Genomic DNA, 18,291 nt, shown 5'->3' on the forward strand with positions numbered 1-18,291 from the left:
CGCATCACCGCTCTTATTTTTAGACAGTGGCGTTCGTGAGTGTTGTAAAACGTACTTCCTATTGCACTTAAAATTATGAACGCGCCACTTAGTATGTGAATACAAATATTTCTAATAGATCATTGTTACCAGCGATCTTTGGTGTGTCGCCCACCCACCAACCCCCCCTGCGAACTCCATCGCACGCCACTGTCTTCCGCAGTATCTGTATCTATGGCATTCCGCCTAGCACGGACTCCTCGGATATGGTCTATGGTCTATGGGCTACTGGGCCCCCAACTATTATTAGCGGCACGCTCGACATGCAAACGTATAATGGATTCGAATATATATGATGTGTGTGTGTGGTGTGTGTGTGTGTGGTGTGTGTGTGTGTGGTGTGTGTGTGTGTGGTGTGTGTGTGTGTGGTGTGTGCATGCACATGTGGGCCATACAATGTCGGCAATATATATAGGATATAGACGAATGTACATACATATATGTAATAGTCATCCAGCTGAATTCATTGCTCTGCAGGTGTTCACATTTTCACATTCTTCGTCCAGCTACCCGAAATGTCCTTTTGTCCTATTCCAGCGGTGGCCCGAAAAGAGCACTGCGAGAAAATGCGGGCAATTGCTAAATTATTTCAAATTATTAACAGCACTTGTGCTCTTTTAACGAACGCCTATTAATGGATAATTGAATATTTAGTTTTTATTGATATTATTTTTTTATTATTAAATCATTTGTTATTAGTTACATTGTATTTTTTTAAGTGCACCGCCGCAAGCAGCACTTGCATAATTTACAATGCTGTTTCGTTCGTATTTATAGTTGAATTATTGATATTCATTTGTTACGTTTTTGAGATTTGTTTCGAACATTTCGTTTGCTTTTTCGAAGGTTTTTCCTTGGCCCTTCGCTTTGCCTTTTCCGCATATGTGACTAGCGGTCAACGAGCTTTCCCACATTTCCCGCATTTCCCGCTTTTCACTTGGCCAAGTGTGTGTGCGCTGGCTTTGAAGCTTTTGTGGCTTATCAGTTCTTTGTCAACGAGGTACAACTTCTGGCAAATAGTTTTCCCGAAAAGCTCGGCCACAGCTTTCGAACCCGTCTTTCATTTCATTTTCCATTCTCCATTTTCCATTTTCCATTTTCCTTATGGGTTCTTAAGCCGCTCCTTTGTCTTTCTTGTGCATTCAATGCACGTGCCCCCGATTCTTGCGATTTGCTTTCGACTTTCTGACTTTCTGCTTTTCTACCTTGGCTTTAACTTTCTTGAAGATGAGTTGATTGTTTAATATCCAGAATGGTTTTGCCTTCGCTTAATGCTACTAACTTAAAAAACGCTGCATCGGCGGATTCTCAGAAAATGGGAGTAGGAGCATTGGCCCAAAATCCGGATTTCTTAGCGGTTTTTGCTTCTAACTTGGTCAAATTAAGTCGCTATAAGCCCGAATAATACCATTTGAAAGCTTTTACAATTTTAATTTGTATTTTTATTACATTTCATATTTGGAGCATTAGGTCCGGAGTTTTGGGTGGTCACATAAAATATATAAATATAAAGATATATATATATATGCTAATTAATATTATCGTAGAGCTTGCGGGTCAAAGGTCAAAAAGAAAGAGACAGCAGAAAGTGGCAGGATCGATCGATGTAGAGAGAGACGGAGCGAGGGCGCTTAGCTGTGTGCGAGCGAGCGGGAACGAGAAGTTGTCGAGATTTTGGCATTACAATTAAGTGATTAGGGGAACGGTCGACGCTTTAGGAGATGGGGCACTCCATCTCGCCGGGCTTGGGCACATAGTTGAGCACAAGGGGCACCGCCCGGAACAAGTAGGTCATGGTGCCAAATCTGCCGCCGGGAGCACTGCAATGGATGGATGCAATGGTTAGGAGAAGAACTATGGGCATATGCATGTTTTTTGACCACTCACCTGACGTAGAAATGTTGGCATATTTTGCCGGCTCCGCGGCATAGAAGTCCGGCGGAAGAAGCCTGCTGCTGCTCCTTGCTTTCCTTGATCTTGGCGCAGCACTGCATTGCAGCGCCCTTCACCTTGCGCTGATCCTCGAGGAACAACTGATTGGCCTTGTGCACCAGATGCTCCACGTAGATGATGCCATCCAGCGAGGGCACCATATCGTGCTCGATGACCAGTGAGAGCACCATCAGAGCCTCCACCATTAGCTGCCTGTACTCGGCCTGCGGTATTTTGACGAGGGCCAGCTTCACATCCTGCCAGAACTTCACTCCCCCCCTCCTCACCTGCGTGAGACTGTGTGGCAGGACACATTCCCCGATGGCCAGGCCCTGGCACTCCTCCAGTATGCTCCATACGCGCAAATGGAAATCGCGGGGCACACGATTGAGGGCGCCGTCCAGCCGTCGACGGCGCAGCCAGCGATCCATTCTGCCGGTAATGGTGGCTATGAGGGCGTCTTCGCTATTTGAATTACTCAGGCCGATTTGGCTTTTCTTTTTTGCTAACACGGCTGCTCTTGGAGCTCACAATTGACTGATAGGAATAAATAGTAGTTGTGGAATTGGTTTCGACTTTGACAGCTACGCACTGCTACTGACAGCAAACTCCTTGCCGCCTGGAGATTTTTAAAATCACAGGGCGAGTGGTTAAGTTCAATTTGTATGTTATCATTTCGCTGAGCGATGTACTAATGCATATATATATTCGACTATTCTCATCCCACAGATGTCAATTCAGAAGCTTAACGACACCACCAACTCGGGCTACGTGAGTTCCGAGGAGACGGACTCGCTGCTGGTGAGCAGCTCGAATCCGTCGAAGGGCGGCGGTCGGACGGCTCTGCTGCGCCAGGTGAAGAGTAGCTCCACAAATGGGCCAACGACGGGGGCGTCCACCTCGTCCTCGGGATCGGTATCGGTGTCGGTATCGGGCGGCGGTGGATCCGGTTCCGGTGGCGGATCAGCATCGGGCTCAGCAGCCGGGGCTTCCAAGCCAACGCTAATGCGTCAGGATCGAACTTCCACCTATCTGACGAGTCCGCAGCAGTCGCAGCACGCGCGGATGGGTTCCGAGGAGAGCATGCGAGGTGGCGCCGGAGCCGGCGGACACGACGAGGATGTGGAACAGGGCCTGGTCCGCAGCAGCATAGTGCCTGATATCGAAGTACACGAAGAGGACCAAGAGCAACACAGCCAGCAGGGAAAAGCAACGACGATGGCAACGATGACCAATAACCAACAGCAACAGCAACCGACCATATCAATTATGAATTTAAGCCTCAAGCCAGGCGATAGCCACAGCCACAGCTCCAGTCCGGGCAGTCATCCGAATCTGGGCACCTCATCATATCAGAATCTGGCCTCGAGCATACCGCCCAGCGTACCAAGTCGCTGCAGGGCGTGCCGCAATTGCAGTCGACGTGCTTCCACCACGCCCACCACGCTGATCGATCGCTCCGCCTCCCGCGACAGTGTGAAAAGTGCCTTCCAGCAGGGCAATCTCAGCGGCTCCATGGCCATTTGCATATCGAACTCGGCCCTGCCGCAGCAGCAGCAGCTGCAGCAGCAGTATCACCTGCAACAGCAGCAGCAGCAGCACTATCAGTTGCAGCAGCACCATCTGCATCAGCAGCATCTGCAGCAGCCGCAGCAGCAGGTGCCGCCCGTGCTAATCACATCATCGCCAACGAATGGATCACGGATAATACGGCAAAGCTCCCAGCCGGAATCGAGCAGCACGGCCATTTGCTGTGGTCCCCATTCCGCCTGCGTCGGCCACGCCCACTCGCACTCGCACACGGTACCAAATGTCTCGCTGAAGCAGCTGCGCGAGAGTTCCGGCGATGGAATCGCGGGCATTGCAGCCGACTCCCTGCGGATCAACGGTGGCATGCGGCCCTTCAAGCAGGTGAGAATCTGAATCAACAGCCTATGCAAAATGAGAGCCCCACTTCCCCAGGGCACGAGACCCTCGCTCCCTATTCTTTTTACAAGGCGACCCACACTCGAAAAAAATCAGCAAATGATTTAAAATAATATTAGAAATAATGAAATAGTTAAAAGAAGAAACCGCATAGGCTTAAAGTGACCGGACTTGTGTTGTAAGCACTGTCGAAGCTGGTCACATTAAAGCATCAGTTTTTTTTCGAGTGCCCACGCAATCCAATGTACATAATTCATGTACATAAGCCATCTGCAATCGCCCAACCCATAAATGTCAAAGTGGACGCCACCCAAAAGTACCCTTAGCGCTCTCTATGTATTATATATAGTATCTGAACTCAGCATATCCCTTCTCGATACATAAGTATATACCCATAAATTGGATGTTTTATGGCCACCATCGCACTTGATGTTCTATGTTCATAGCAACAATTTCCAGATCCTGCGTTGTACTAAATGTATAGTTGGGTTGAAGGCTGGTCGAGTTTTATAGGGCCAAGCTTAATAAGAAAACGTAACAATTAAAAATGTTTCGAAACCTAAAGTGACCAGCCTTGCTAAATGCTGTGCTAATAGAGTGACCGAAATGAATGAAAAAGCAACTGCAAAGTCAACGCTTTAGAAGATGTTTATGTTTAATGGTCTCTCGATTGTCAGCAGTTGGCTATAATTTATTGTATTTTTAAGCGTAATACACTTTTATTAATCCACTTATGGAAACTATTAAGAGTTCGCTATATTGCCTAGATGTTAAACTTATCACCGCCAATAACTCATCTTCATAAACACAAGATGTTTTTATGTTCAGTTTGGATTTCTTTATTTATGTTACAGATGTGTTCTAATAATCATAAAACGCTGGCAATTTGTGATTTGCCAACTTTGTTGCTGTTGTTCTTTCGGTTTGTTTTCGTTGAATTTATTTCTTTTCTTGTTTTGGCCATTTAACGTTTTTCGCGCGCTAAAATCCAATTAGTGAAAATCAATATTGCTCATACGCGGCGTTGGCTCAACAATTATTTTGTTCATTTGCCCGCTTGGCCACCTTCAATCGCATTTCGTTGCCCCCACATACAGACACATATATATATATATATATATGTATATTTATTTTTTTTCTCCCTCGCTTTCGCATTACTTTCGGTGGGCATAATTAAAAATTTTGTTTACACGCCATTCGATCGGCGGGGAATGGGGAATAGAAAATGGAAAATGAAAATGGGGTCCTAGTAGGTGGGCCTAAGAGCATTTAGCATTTTACCATTTAATGGATAAAATCCGACAAACGCAATTAAGACAGTTCTTTCCTGCAGTCGGCAAATAGATTATTCATGTGGCAATTGAATTGTTAAGTGCTGCGGAATATACCATTTCTAGTCGCTCTATCTATATCTTTAATCTCCCTGCTATAATTAATATCAATTTACGCCGAACGTGTCTGAACTTTAGCCGTCCATAAATATCTCGAAAAAAACTGGAAATAGATATATATATACATAGATGGGCGAAAAATGATATAGCTTCTTCCTTCATGCTGGCAGTGACCTTACCATGATTGATGATTTTTTTCACTCTTTGACATTTGCCGTCGCGTTTTTCCTATTTTCTTCTGCGAGCAGCCCGTTTAGCAGCCCCATACTCTATTTAATTTTCCTTTCTCCTGCTGTTTTTTTTTTACTTTTTTCATTCAGTCCTTATAGATAATTGCGTTGGGTTCGCTGGCAGACAGTTTCGGCAATAGTCAGGGGGATAAGAAGTCGGTAAAACATTTATGGAAGCTTCGGGGCAGCAAAGCTTTTTGTTTTTCAAAAAACTAGCGGTAAAGATAGCGAAAGTAATGGTAAATCCCCCACATTTAACGGCTGCCCATGCAAATGGGCCAAAAGCTTTCAAGCCACATTTAACACGTATAAAAAAGACAGCAAACAATTTGTATATGCAATTCCCCTGCGGTCATCTCTTTACATTTAACCCCCTCGCTTTCGGGAGCTTTTCGCTTAGCTTAGCTTTCGCCCGCATAAGGGTTAAGTTGCAAGGCGAAAGCTTCAATGTATTTCAAGTTTTCGTTTTCAATTGTCTTCGTTTTCCCGCTTTTCCATTTGCGTTGACCCCACCATTTGTTGTTTGTATTGTTTCGAAAGCTCTCTATTTAATTATGCAACATGCAATGAACTTTTCATCCATTCCGCACTCTTTTCCATACGTGTAAAATCCCCCAGGATCACACGCGTGTCGAGAAGGACCGTTATTAGTTGTCCGGCATTTGGCCAACATATATGATTACTCTCTTACATTAAATACCCTTTGGTGCATCAATCATAGTATCGTACTTTGTAATAGACTTTTCGCCGTTTCACCAAATCATTACAGCTCATGCATATTCATTACTTTCCTCGTATATATGTATGGTATCTTTATAGTCGAACTTCCCCTAGTAAGTAACACCATCTATGTAGTTTCGACTGTATTCTAAAATTTATATACCTTAATCTAACTTTATGGACAGTGCGTTGCGAATTGAAAAGGTGGCTACAACATTATTGTTATATCAATGCGAAACGGAGCAAATCAACCGATCAAGCCTGCCAGTTTCGTAACGCACTGTACGCGTAGGACTCTCGATCGATCTATGTCTATTTTCTAGGTATTTTCAATCGCTTAAAACCAATCAGAACCCGATCCTATATCTACATATAAAGTAACCCAACTGGATGTCCCCACCCGACTGTAGCTTAGCTTAGTTAACTAACTAGGATAACTTAACAATCTGTACTAATCGCTGTCGCATCAATCTCGCAATCTCTCCAGGGCGTTCTTCTAATGCCTCGCACCTTGTCCGAAAGCCGAAAGTTGCGCCTTCGAAGGGCCTTCACCGAGGCCACTAACGAAACACTCCAATGCTCCAAAATGGTATTTAACAAAAAAAAAAAAAAACTTAAAAAAACTTCAAACTACAAAACAAAACCCATTTGCCGAAACTAACAATTTTGTTTTATGTGTACATAAATATTTAGTATGAACCAACGTAGTTCCAAAGTTCCAAAAACAAAACCAACAAAAACCCAATTTAAAACCAAAAGTTCATTTTCAATGGCACCGCTCTGACCTTGCCGCCTCCCCAGCGGTCAAGTAGCTTGTTATCGATAACATAATGCATTATGCTGCAAAATGCCAAATGACTCTCCCCCCCCTTGTGCAATCGTTATGCGTTTGGCATTTGTTTCTTCCTAGTTTGCACTGCGTCAATGTCCCATACTCAATCTCCCCCCTAGAATTCTCACCGAAAAAATGTCAAATGAAAAGAAAACGTTTGTGAAAAAAATAACAGCAATACAAATAAAACTCAAAAATACCCGTTTCAAAACCGTTTTGAGCATTTTGGCCGCTTGTAGCGCAAGTTTACATTTCCGCATCCCATACGCTCGCAACCACTTCCAAATCCGCTTCAGCATCCCGTTCAACTTTGCATCCGTTCTTGAATGTAGATCCGTAGTTAATATATCACCCATAATTAGTGTTATAAATATATTTTAAAAAAAATATATCGATAATTTATCGAAGCAGGTAAGCTGTAGTTGAAAATGTTTCGATTTCTTTTGCACCAGTTGTAGTTATTTGTGATAAATGCACCGATTGATAATTTGAACAATATAATACAAATATAAGATTTATGATCAAATAAGCATTCAATGTAATATATAGGGTATTTGCATAGTCTAGCATTTGTCTTTCTTGGGCGGCAGCAATTAAGTGCCGAGCGGAAGCATTTAATATTTCCCGCAGTAAAAGCTGCAACATTTTCATTTCCATGACGTCGACGCGATCAGGTGTTCCCCCCTCCACGATTTTCCACCACCGTGTATCTCAATCTTTGCTCTCTAAAGCGGTTTCTCTCATCTGGGCCATCCACCTGCTGCTTTTTGTCCACTTGGCTTCCACCATCCACAGTTCACACATGCTGGTCGAAAAATGTGTGCCCTATAAACGGTATTATCGGTGATATATGGGGTTTATCTTTTCGAAACAAACATAAGATCGCGAAATACGAATGACTTTTGGATTGATACATGTTTCATGCATTTTTGATTGGTCGTATATATCAACATTAATGGGCATATCGAAGTCTACACTAATGCTCTTTTCTGTTCCGATATATTGGCGGAACAAGAAGGCCGGAGCGCACCAGATTGTAATATAAATAAAACGTTTGGTGGGCCTGCCATTTGTGCGGCGTCTGCGATAGGGATCGCTCTCGATTTTGGGAACTTGGGAGCCAGCTCTCTGTTCGTTTTCCAGATCGCATCGTATCGGATCGGATCGGTCAATATTATAATGGACGTGAACGGCTTGTGGAAATGCTGAATTGTGTCTGCTTCCCCATTCTGTTTACATTCTGGACAATTACGCAGTCGAAAGTCGAAATACGGCTGGCCAGAAATAATTCCGATTCCAATCAAAATCATATCAAAACCTCTCGGATTTTCATCTGTGGCGGTTCGTGTACTTGTTTTAGTTAAGAGAATCCTTCCTCCTTTCTTTTTTTTTTGCCGTGTATGTGTGTGCGTTGGTTGACAATGCGATTTTGTGGCTGGAAAATTGTGATAAATTATGTATTCCAGGAAGAAAATGTATAAATCATTGTTTAAACAGTGCGGTTTTAACCTGTAACCGGCAAGGTCTGAGAATTGCTAATTAAAATAAACATTGTGCTTGTTTTCTTGAAAATCTTTTAATTATAATTAAAGCAACATGTTTGCGTGCGCCTGTAAATTTCTTGAAAACAAAAACATTTGCTTTCAATTAACCAAACAAAAACAGTGAGTTTTTCGAACACGAACCTAAGTGAGCGAACCTCAATATCCGGTTCTATAAATCAACTTCATGGATACTTTTCCGCAAAAGGATGTGAGCAAAGTCAAGCAGTTCGTATAATAAGTAAAACAGCTGCCCAAATAGGCAAAACAATTTGGATTCCTCAAAGGAAGCCGCCTTTTTTGGAGTCCCAAAACAACTTTTCGGATCTTGGAGGAGAGCAGAGCATGTCGCCGGCCTTCTGCATGGATAACGATTGCAATCAGAGTGCTCTCTACCAGAAATGCCATGCCACGCCTCCGCCGCCGCCCGTGCCGCCCGTGCCGCCCATGGTCGTGTCAACGTCATCAACTCCATCGGCCACCCCCTCGATGACGCCCTCGCCCACCCCCTCGCGGTCGCCGTCGCTGACGCTGATGATGACGTCGCCACAGGCGCTACAATCGCTACAGCCGCAAGTGCCGCAAACACAAATGTCGCAACCGCTGAACACGGCCGCCGCGCTGATGACGCGAACGGGCAGCGTTGGTGGCGCCACGAGTGCCGCCCGCAGGAACTCCCTTTGGCTGGAAACGCTGCGCAGCACACGCAAGCTGTCCTACGCCAACGAGCGACCCATTCTGGTAAGACTACACTGGACAAAAAGGGGCGGGTTATCGAAAAAGCAAAAGTATGCCAATTTAATAGACGTCAGCCTAAGCTAAAATCTAAAAATTCTCGAAAGAGATTTAAAAACGTCTAAAAATGGTGCTTAAAAGTATGCTAAAAATTATTTCCAAACGAAACACGTGTCGTATACGTTTTATTTTATTGAAACAAAATTACGCATACGACATGATGCCAATTTTTAATTTACATTCCACACTTGTAGTGGCAAATTTAGATTCAGTTTATTGTAAAGTTTCTCGAAAGATATCTTATGTTATTTTTAAAAATATTTTTAAGCGGAACACGTGTCGTATACGTTTTATTTTCTTACAAAAAATTACACATACGACCTGTTGTCCGTATCAAACTGAAACTTTAGCTTTCAACTCAGTTGCTTAACTAGTTTTTCGCGCAGTGTGCTCAAGAAACTATGACGTATCTAGCTTATCTGCTGGCCATTTGTATGCCCATTTCCATTCGCCAATTCGTCGGCCGGTTCCACGTGTCCGCTGTGCCTCAGAATCCAAACTACGATATATAAAAATAAATAAATCGCTCGCGTTCCGCCTTAGCCGTCTCTTTCCCGCTTGCTCTCTCTCTCTCTCTCTCCACTGTCCAAGTTATTTTCAACCAAAGCATCTACAGAACAAAACAAAAACGAATCGCACAAATCGCAGACACACGATGGAACTCTTGGGGAAAAGGTTTGGGCCACGAAACTTTTGTACCCTGCAAAAAGTGTCGAAACTTTTGCCGAAATTTCACAGCACTGCAAATGTCGGTGGTTTTTGCTCAAGGAAATAGAACCACTGGGAATTGAATATAAAGAATCTTTTGTTCTCAAGATTGCAGCTAACTAAAAAACCAATGGCAACGTTCAGCACTTTACAAAGTCGCTCAATCTCCAGCAGAAGTTTGTAAATTATGCAGTACAAATTATGGCCAATTTAAAGTGCAATATCACCATTTATCTTTATATGATCATTAAAAGTTGAAATTGTAAAATACGAGGAAATGTGCATAAATCGATTTAAGTGCTGGTACTTGGACGGAAATGAAGTCTACAATATTTTATAATGACTTTCGAACAGTTTAATTTTCCGCACACCGCGTATACAATATTCTAAATATAGAATTCATATTTAGATGCCGCACAATGCCGTAGAGAATGACCAATTGAAAACACCCTTATGGCACAGATAATGGCAGGATATTATTGTTATTATTTTTTGTTTGTTCTGGGGAATGGGGATCCATCTATTCGGCTATTCCATCATCAGCATTCGAAAGACATTAAGTTCGCTCAAGTGTTCGGATCGTATCGCCCGATTCATGCGTCTGTATCTATTGCTTTGATATATTGTTTACAAGACAACCGATTTGGATTTGGATTTGGATTGGAATTGGAATTGGATAACGATCGCATCATCATCGTCGCTATAACAATGCTGCGGATTCAGGGTCACTGTTTTTGGGTTACAGATAGTCCATAAAACGTCAACTGTTTTATATTCTGGATGTAACATATCGCGCATATATATGCATATATATAGTACTGCTTTGATATACGACCTAGTCGATTGAGCTGGCAATTCCGGCGCAGTTTAAACAATGCCAATCGCCACGTAATTAATGGCATATGAGCAATGAAAGAACGTCATCCTCGGGGAAAAACCGGTCGTCAGATCGTGGACATGAATTATGGATACATCATATATATACATACACTATATATCCACTTTGGCCTATGTAAATGGGCGGAACGACACATGCGTGCATATTTAGATGTTGATAAATATTATATATATGCACTCCCAATGGGTATTACGGTGTGTCATCTAAAATATTTAACGCATTTGCTTTGCGACTTTTGACTTGACGTCCATATGTCTGCATTTCGAGGACTTCCAATCGACCAAGAGTCAACTTTGTGTGTTGCTTTTACTTTGTTGGCTGCCAAGACGGTCCTCCATTACCCATTGCCCACTATCCACTATCCACTATCCACTGCCCATTACCCATTACCCATTCCCTGTTCTCCACTCGACTGTGAAAATGTTGGCCCAGGTGGCCTCAATAGTCCAATAACTTATTGCCTCGGCATTATGCGGCGAAAAATAGTCGGGGAACTTTTTAAAATTTCATGATAATAGTCTTCGACCGCGACTGCAGTTTATATCTATATATATATACATATATTATATCCGTTTAGATGGATGTTCACGGCTATATATCTTAGCGAGTGCATGCACGCTGTTTGCCCAAGTGTCCATCAATAAAATATGACAAGAGGCACTTGCAGCGAACTGTCCCCGAACCGTAAACCGTAAACCGTACACCGTAAACTGAAAGCCGGACGATTGGATGGGTCTAAAATCGTCGCCGTCGTCTAAAGGTCGCGCCATAGTCCGAGTCCACTTGTACAGCTGTTCTGAGTCATTTGCCAAGGCGCACGGCGAACGGCGTACAGCACATGGACGCGCTTCACCAGATGTCCGGCCTTTGAAGGAGTGCACCTGGGCCGGTGCAGTGCCTCTGGCCATGCTGATCGATGAATCATTGTATCTGCGGATCGTGAACGGTTGAAAAAAGGCAATGCAATCGATAGCACTCTACCGATAGCATAGATTATAGTAGGGCTTAGATAACTTCGATAAATTCGATAATATCAATGATATCGATAAAACCGATGACATATTCATTTATTACTTGCGGTTAGTGTTTCCATTTTTAGCTTGCAGTTCATCGTATTTCAAAATGTATATTTCAAATATTTAAAATCGTAAGCCCAATCAATCGTAAGCCGCTTTTCATTGATCTCGATTCAGATTTCCGCATTTCCTTGCGAGTCAGCATGAGCTGAGCGACGGCTGACGATGGATCCAATCCTGACCATCTCACCGATGACCCAATCCCCCAGTTGCCGTATTGAATATAAGAAAGTGGCCAAGGGGAAGGTGCCGGAATGGCAAATGGCTGACAAATGCATAAAGTTTTCATTTCAATGAATTATTCAAAATCCGACATGACAACATTTTGACTATCTGTCGTTTGCGTTGACATTTCCATTTGATATCTGGGTCGACGATTGTGCAAGCCGGCGGGGTATGTGCCTGTCAAGCGGAGGGGTGATGAGGATTTAGGTGCGATGTCCTATGTGCACGTTAATGTCATCCTCAAGTGATGGACACTCGAGACAATTGCCGTTGGAGCTGCACAAAATGCATTAATTTATTTAAATGAGTGGTGCTTTAATAAGGCTTTGTAGTGCCATATGGATGAAGTGGCTTGGGGTCGCCTAAGAATCCCACGTAAGGGATTCCGGCTTCTGGTTGTTGATTGTTTTGTCCTGGCAAGCAAAGCAGCTTAAGTGCACTGCCAGAAAATGGGCGGGCTTTCATTTCCAACTAGGGATTTTATTTAAATAATAATAAAATGAAAGTTTAATTTAACATTTAAATAAAAGAAATTCCAATTGAAGAATTGGAATTCTAATCAGAAGGCATAAGCACAAGAATGCAATGCCCATTCGAATGAGGTGCGAATGTAAGGCGCTTTGAATTTCTCCAAGACTCGAGTGATTCCTTATGATTCCGCATGCGGAATTAAAGGCTTAAAGATTTGCTGGAATAATGAAGAAGCGGGTGGATTTCGGGGCGGACTTCAAGGATTGCCACGATGTGGGGGGAAGTGCGTTGCTATGCCATCAACTTCGGTTGCTAGGCCAATTCATTTGTCAGTTCATCAGCGTCGAAGAATGCATTCGCGTATCTGTGAGAGCATTATTCAAGTGTATGCGTGCTAGTGCTGGCGTATCTGTGTGATGTATGTGTGTGAGCTGGGGCGAAGAGGAGGGTCTACAGTCAAGCCCCTGTGGAGCGAAACTTTTCTTGAAGGTTTCGAAAGAAAGTTTAGTACTCACTACTCAGTCGTGCAAAATTATAGCTTAGTTTATGGATATCAGAAAACCTACAAAAAGAATCAAAACCAAGAAGTGCCCTTTTACCTATTGATGCTGCTCGTTTCTCCTAAGATTCATCTTAGCGAGTCTACAATGTATATTCTTTGCATGCACAAAATATAGCTGAACAACGTGACTATAGTCGAATACGACTGGGGCAGCGGCAATTGCCGATGACAATGAAATCGCGTAGCTGGAACTTTGAATTGAGCATCCATTTGGGATTGCCTGGATGTGGGGGAGCACCGGGGTCCTGCCGGTAGGGTGAAGTGTGTGGGGGAGGGGGAGGGGCAGAGGCGCCGGAGACCATCACCTTACGCAAATCGGAGTTTTCCAATGCGCAGGACCAAGCGAAGGCCACGGACGAAGCCGCTCTCTCTCTCTCTCTTTCTCACTCTCAAGCTCTCCCTCTGGCGCCCGCAAAGGGGCTTTATGGGGCTCAATGTCCCCTCGAAAAAGAGATTTAGTCACTTGCTGTATGAGGAGTGGTTCCCCCACTTGGATTGGCTTAAAAATATGATTTCGTTCAAAGAAGAGTATTTTCTTGCTATTTATAAAATATCGAATTTCATTCTTATATCAATAATTAATATTTAATTTAAATTGACTTTACAAAGATGCGGTTTTTTTGAGAACCCATCTGCGATCACCTCTTAGTTAAAAAATAAAAGAACTCCCAGGTTTTAGCTTAAGATACCAGAAACCCCATCTTCTCTGTACGACACTGTCTCTTTTCACTGCTTCCCCCTTTTTTTTAAGATTTCTAAAATGTTATTTTGAATGCCCCGAAAAGGAGTATCATTCGGTGTGTGTATGCGTGTGTCTGTGTACAACCGCAAAAGGATTAACTTGTAAAGTTCAATTTTGATTTTCGTATCGCGTGCCAGTTGACCATTATGCTATATTGTTACCAAAAAACTAAAAAAATAAAATTCAAAGTCATAAGCAAAGCTCAAAGTTCAAAGTAGAAGAAGAAGACGCAGCGGCAGCTTCTTCTTTTTGATTCTATTTCTCTTCCTCTGCCGCAGTCGGCGTCGCTGCCGCTCCTTTAAATGCAGAAGTGTGTGTGGGTGTGCTACTCCCACTGCTTTGTGCGTGTACTCGTGGGTGCGTGCAAGTGAGATGGCCATAGCGCACCCATAGAGAGAGAGATAGAGAGAGAAATAAAGTTGAGTGGATTGGAAATCAGTCAAAAGAAGGAGAGAAAGAGAGAGGGAGAGAGAGAGAGTGAAAATGGCAGAAGGAAGAGAGAGTAAGGCGAGGCGGCGCCGACTCTCTCTCCAACTTTCTCTCTCTCTCACCTCAGATTTTCGGTGCTCCTTTCGCGTGCCGCCAAATTAAACACACATGACAATGCCAATTCATTATATCCAAAAACGAAATTGCAATTGCAATTGGCAACACAAAAAAATAAAGCACTGGCAGCGCTGCGAACGAGAGCAGCGACCGCGGCAGCGGCAGCGACAGCTGATAAAGACAGTTTGACAGGCAAATCTGGGTCTAACGAAGAAGAAAACGTGCAGCACCCGCACACCAAAAAAAAAATACACTCCTACACACCCACACGCTGCTCACTTCTTACAGGTACAGGTGAGCCTCCGAAAGTGAAACTTGTGCTGCAAATAGACACCTCCAAAAAGTATGCTAAATACTTATGTTGTGTTAGGTTTTTCCTCTAAGCTAATTCCAATAAATCAAACAGTTATCAATTGCCACTATTGAATTGTGATAAAGTCACCCCTTGCCAAAATTGCAAAATTTTCTATTGATTAATTGAAATTATAATCATGATCATCATCAACTGCCTGCCGTTTTGGTTTCCGAAGTCCAAGAGACAAGTTGCAATCTTTTGCCATGTTCTGGGTTTTACTGTACTTCTGCGGCTATTTATCAACCGTGGCTTGCTAACGGGATCTGGGAGCGAAGAGATCGGGTGTTCGGGTACTCTCTTCGTTCTTCCTTTAACGCTCTTCGCTCTCCTTCGCAACGTAACGGGAAAATTGTGGTCGAGTTAATTTGAACTAGCTCTCCGCTCTGCCGGCTTCGCTGCCCGCGGCGACAGCGACGTCCTCGCCGCTTTGAAGATTCCGTTTCGTTTCAGCGCCGTTTCATTTTCAGTTCTCGGTCGGTTTCTGTTTCAGTCTGTATTGTGTTTACACCCATGGCTGACGTAGCGAGCGCAGAGGAGCTAAACCTTCGAAGGCGACAAAATAATAATAAAATCAAATAATAATAAAGAAATACCAATATATATATATATATGTATATCTATATATATATTAAAGTAAATACGAATAATATGCACAAGTACATGCATGACAGATGAAACGAAGAACAATAACTACAGCAACGGCCACAACAACAAAGGCATGAACAGCAGCAACAATAATTTTAATAACGATAATAGCCACAATAGCAACTACAACAATTACGGTTACAACAGCAGCAGCTATCGTTACAGTTACCGTTACCGTTACCGTTGCCCTTACACTTACACTTACAATTACGTTCACGAGTCCCGTTTTTTTTTCAGTGCGTGCGTGTATGTGAAATTGTTATTATTAACAACAACAAAAACAACATCGGCGGCGGCAAACAAACAAAATAGAGAAGAAGTAGCGTCAGTTTTCTTTTAACCGGATTCCGGTACTCACACACCCACGTACACATACACAGTCACACATACACACACTCACAATAGCACACACCCACACCCATACCAATACCAGCAACGAGCAAACATTTAAAAATGAAAGACGAAACAATGCGATAACGGGATAACTAACAAACAAACCAAAGTTGAAGAAGAGGAAGACGAGCAACCGAACAAGAAGAAAACAACAAGCGAATTAAGGTGAATAACATACAATATTTTGTGGGAAATATTACGGGTATCGAAAACCAGAACAGAACAAATACAAAAATGAGGAAAAAAAAACAGCAAAAGCAAAACAAATAAAATAGCTATTGCAAAAGTAACGGGAGTATGGTAGCATCGCTTCAGGGCAAGAGAAAGTAAGAGGAAATAATAAAAAGAGGAAACAGCCAAAGAAAGCGTACACATAAAAGACCCATAAAGCACAAGAAAACATCTAAAAAAAAAAGAGAAGAGCAAAGAGCTGGGAAAACCCCGAACAAAGGCAAATGTAATATATCACAATATTTCCCATCCATAGATAAATATCTCGCCATACTCTCCATAAAGATGTTGGCCAAGAAATTGTCAAGAGAAAAGAAAGAAGGGAAGTTTATTGTCTATTGAGCGGTTTCAGAAGACAAGTGTATCATTTTGCTCAAAAAGACGTCTTAAATATATGGCATTTATCCATTTTTTATTGTAAATCAATAACTTGTACTTACAATGATGGTTAAATATGCACATTCATTTTTTAGGACCTGATCAAATTGATCAATTATTACATTGATATTAAATATCAATATATCAGTTAAAACTTTTCATTGGCAATTCAACGAAAATCATTGAAATTCAATCGCTTTTTTGCACACAAATTTAAAAATCTCATAGGATTCACTGAATATTTCCCATCAGCAGCAAAATAAAAGCATAAAGGCTTAAAAATGTCAATCGGCAGTATTGAATATATCTTGACACCAGCAAAAACCATTCAAAAAACGTACGGGGAGCTCTTATCGCTGCGCTGATGGAAAACGTAGCATATTTCTTGGCGCCCGCTACACACGAAAATAATCAGGAAAAGAGGGAAAACTTTGAAACGAAGAGTAGGCGAAATTTATGATTTTCCCGCATATGTGTGTGGACAAGCAACGATATATACATATATATACATATATTGCAATATGCGAGTAAGGGGCGCTAAAGAAAGAAGCTCAAAGAGTGATTCAAACTTTTTTGGTTCAACCATAAACTTTTTTGCGCCTTGAATATTTTATGAAAGGCAGATGAAGTACACAAGTTGGAGTAAAGTCCATCATTAAGCGACCAATATATATATATATATTGGACTGTATAAAAACAACGCCAACGAATATCTTGTGTAAATTTCAAAGTAAAAGTAAGAGGGATAATATTAATATAATTACTGTCTCTGGTTGGGAAAGTCAGCCAGTCGCTGTCATATCTCTTCAGCATTCCGGCTAAGAGTTACGACACATTTTCGGCCATACTTTCTGCAGCTTTCGTTCTCATTCTGTCGCTATTTCGGCCCTTTCTTCTCCCCTTTTTTTTTATTTATTTTTTTTTTTTGTTTTCGTCCTCTCGGTACACTTCAAGTTGAGTTATCCTAGTCATAGTCCTTGGAGACTGGCTCAAGTCAGCCCATTTAACCGGCAGCACCTGGCCATGTCTTAACTGATTGTCCACCCGTCTAGCTGCTTTATTTTGGCCCAGTTTTTCTCTGCGATTTCTCGTGGCATTTTCTCGGCTGGTGTTTTTCCTCCCATTTTCATCTTGTTTTTCTCCTGGTTTTTATGACATTTTCTGTTGCTGTTTTCGATGGTGTAGAAATTCCAAGCCGGTTGCATTAAGTTTCAGTTCCGGCTTGTTGATTGACATTTCCTCTGCTCCAGCTCTCACTCTCTTTTTGTGACTTTGTCACATGCCTGCGCTGCGTGTTCCTGTGCGATTGTGGGTGTACGTGTGTGCGTGTGTGTGTGCGAGTGTGTTAGACTTATCCTTTGGCCGGCTGACAGTTTTGGCCAAAAACAAGGAGAGCAAGCAAAAAGAATCCCAATTTTTTCGTCTGCCAATGGCCCTGGCAGTGGCAATCTTATGCAACTCGCTACGTTTGATAAACCGCAAGTGGCACTGTGTGTGGGTGGCTTGGCGGCTGTTATGTAAGGCCGTGGATGTAATAACAATGGCCAAGATAAGAGCATAGAAGCGCCAAGCGAACGCAATGAGCAGCGAAACGTGAAAAACTCCAAATAATCTACAATAAAACAAGACGAGAAAGACAGAAGACATGAAAAGAA

The 18,291-nt window shown here is 42.6% G+C and overlaps 2 protein-coding genes across 23 annotated transcripts in view; one reads left to right on the top strand and one right to left on the bottom strand.

Moving 5' to 3' along the window:
• The window catches only part of LOC6725157 (small conductance calcium-activated potassium channel protein), a 57,625-nt gene that overhangs the window by 9,609 nt on the left and 29,725 nt on the right, over nt 1-18,291 (top strand). For 13 of the 22 annotated variants that reach the window (XM_039297281.2, XM_039297278.2, XM_016173447.3 and 10 more), the window contains exons 3-4: nt 2,701-3,882; nt 6,726-6,827. In XM_039297281.2, the coding sequence (XP_039153215.1) occupies nt 2,701-3,882; nt 6,726-6,827 (1,284 nt within the window). Of the gene's footprint in view, nt 1-2,700; nt 3,883-6,725; nt 6,828-8,902; nt 9,353-15,451; nt 16,193-18,291 lie in introns of those variants that run through there. The other 9 variants (XM_016173446.3, XM_016173450.3, XM_039297283.2 and 6 more) reach the window with 5 other exon arrangements.
• Nucleotides 1,493-2,567, bottom strand: LOC6725154 (probable phosphorylase b kinase regulatory subunit alpha). The gene is made up of 2 exons (XM_002106144.3): nt 1,927-2,567; nt 1,493-1,859 (listed from the first exon to the last, which is right to left on the bottom strand). Exons 1-2 carry the CDS (start codon nt 2,400-2,402, stop codon nt 1,754-1,756), a joined length of 582 nt encoding a protein of 193 aa, XP_002106180.2. The 5' UTR covers nt 2,403-2,567; the 3' UTR covers nt 1,493-1,753.

Source organism: Drosophila simulans, chromosome X (genome assembly GCF_016746395.2).
Source record: "Drosophila simulans strain w501 chromosome X, Prin_Dsim_3.1, whole genome shotgun sequence".
NCBI lineage: Eukaryota > Metazoa > Arthropoda > Insecta > Diptera > Drosophilidae > Drosophila > Drosophila simulans.

Bases quoted from the DNA above. Each gene is read 5' to 3' on its own strand.
- LOC6725154 (XM_002106144.3), bottom strand. From the start codon at position 2,402: ATGGATCGCTGGCTGCGCCGTCGACGGCTGGACGGCGCCCTCAATCGT. The intron at 1,860-1,926 runs GTGAGTGGTCAA...CATCCATTGCAG, and splicing joins TGCCAACATTTCTACGTCAG to TGCTCCCGGCGGCAGATTTG.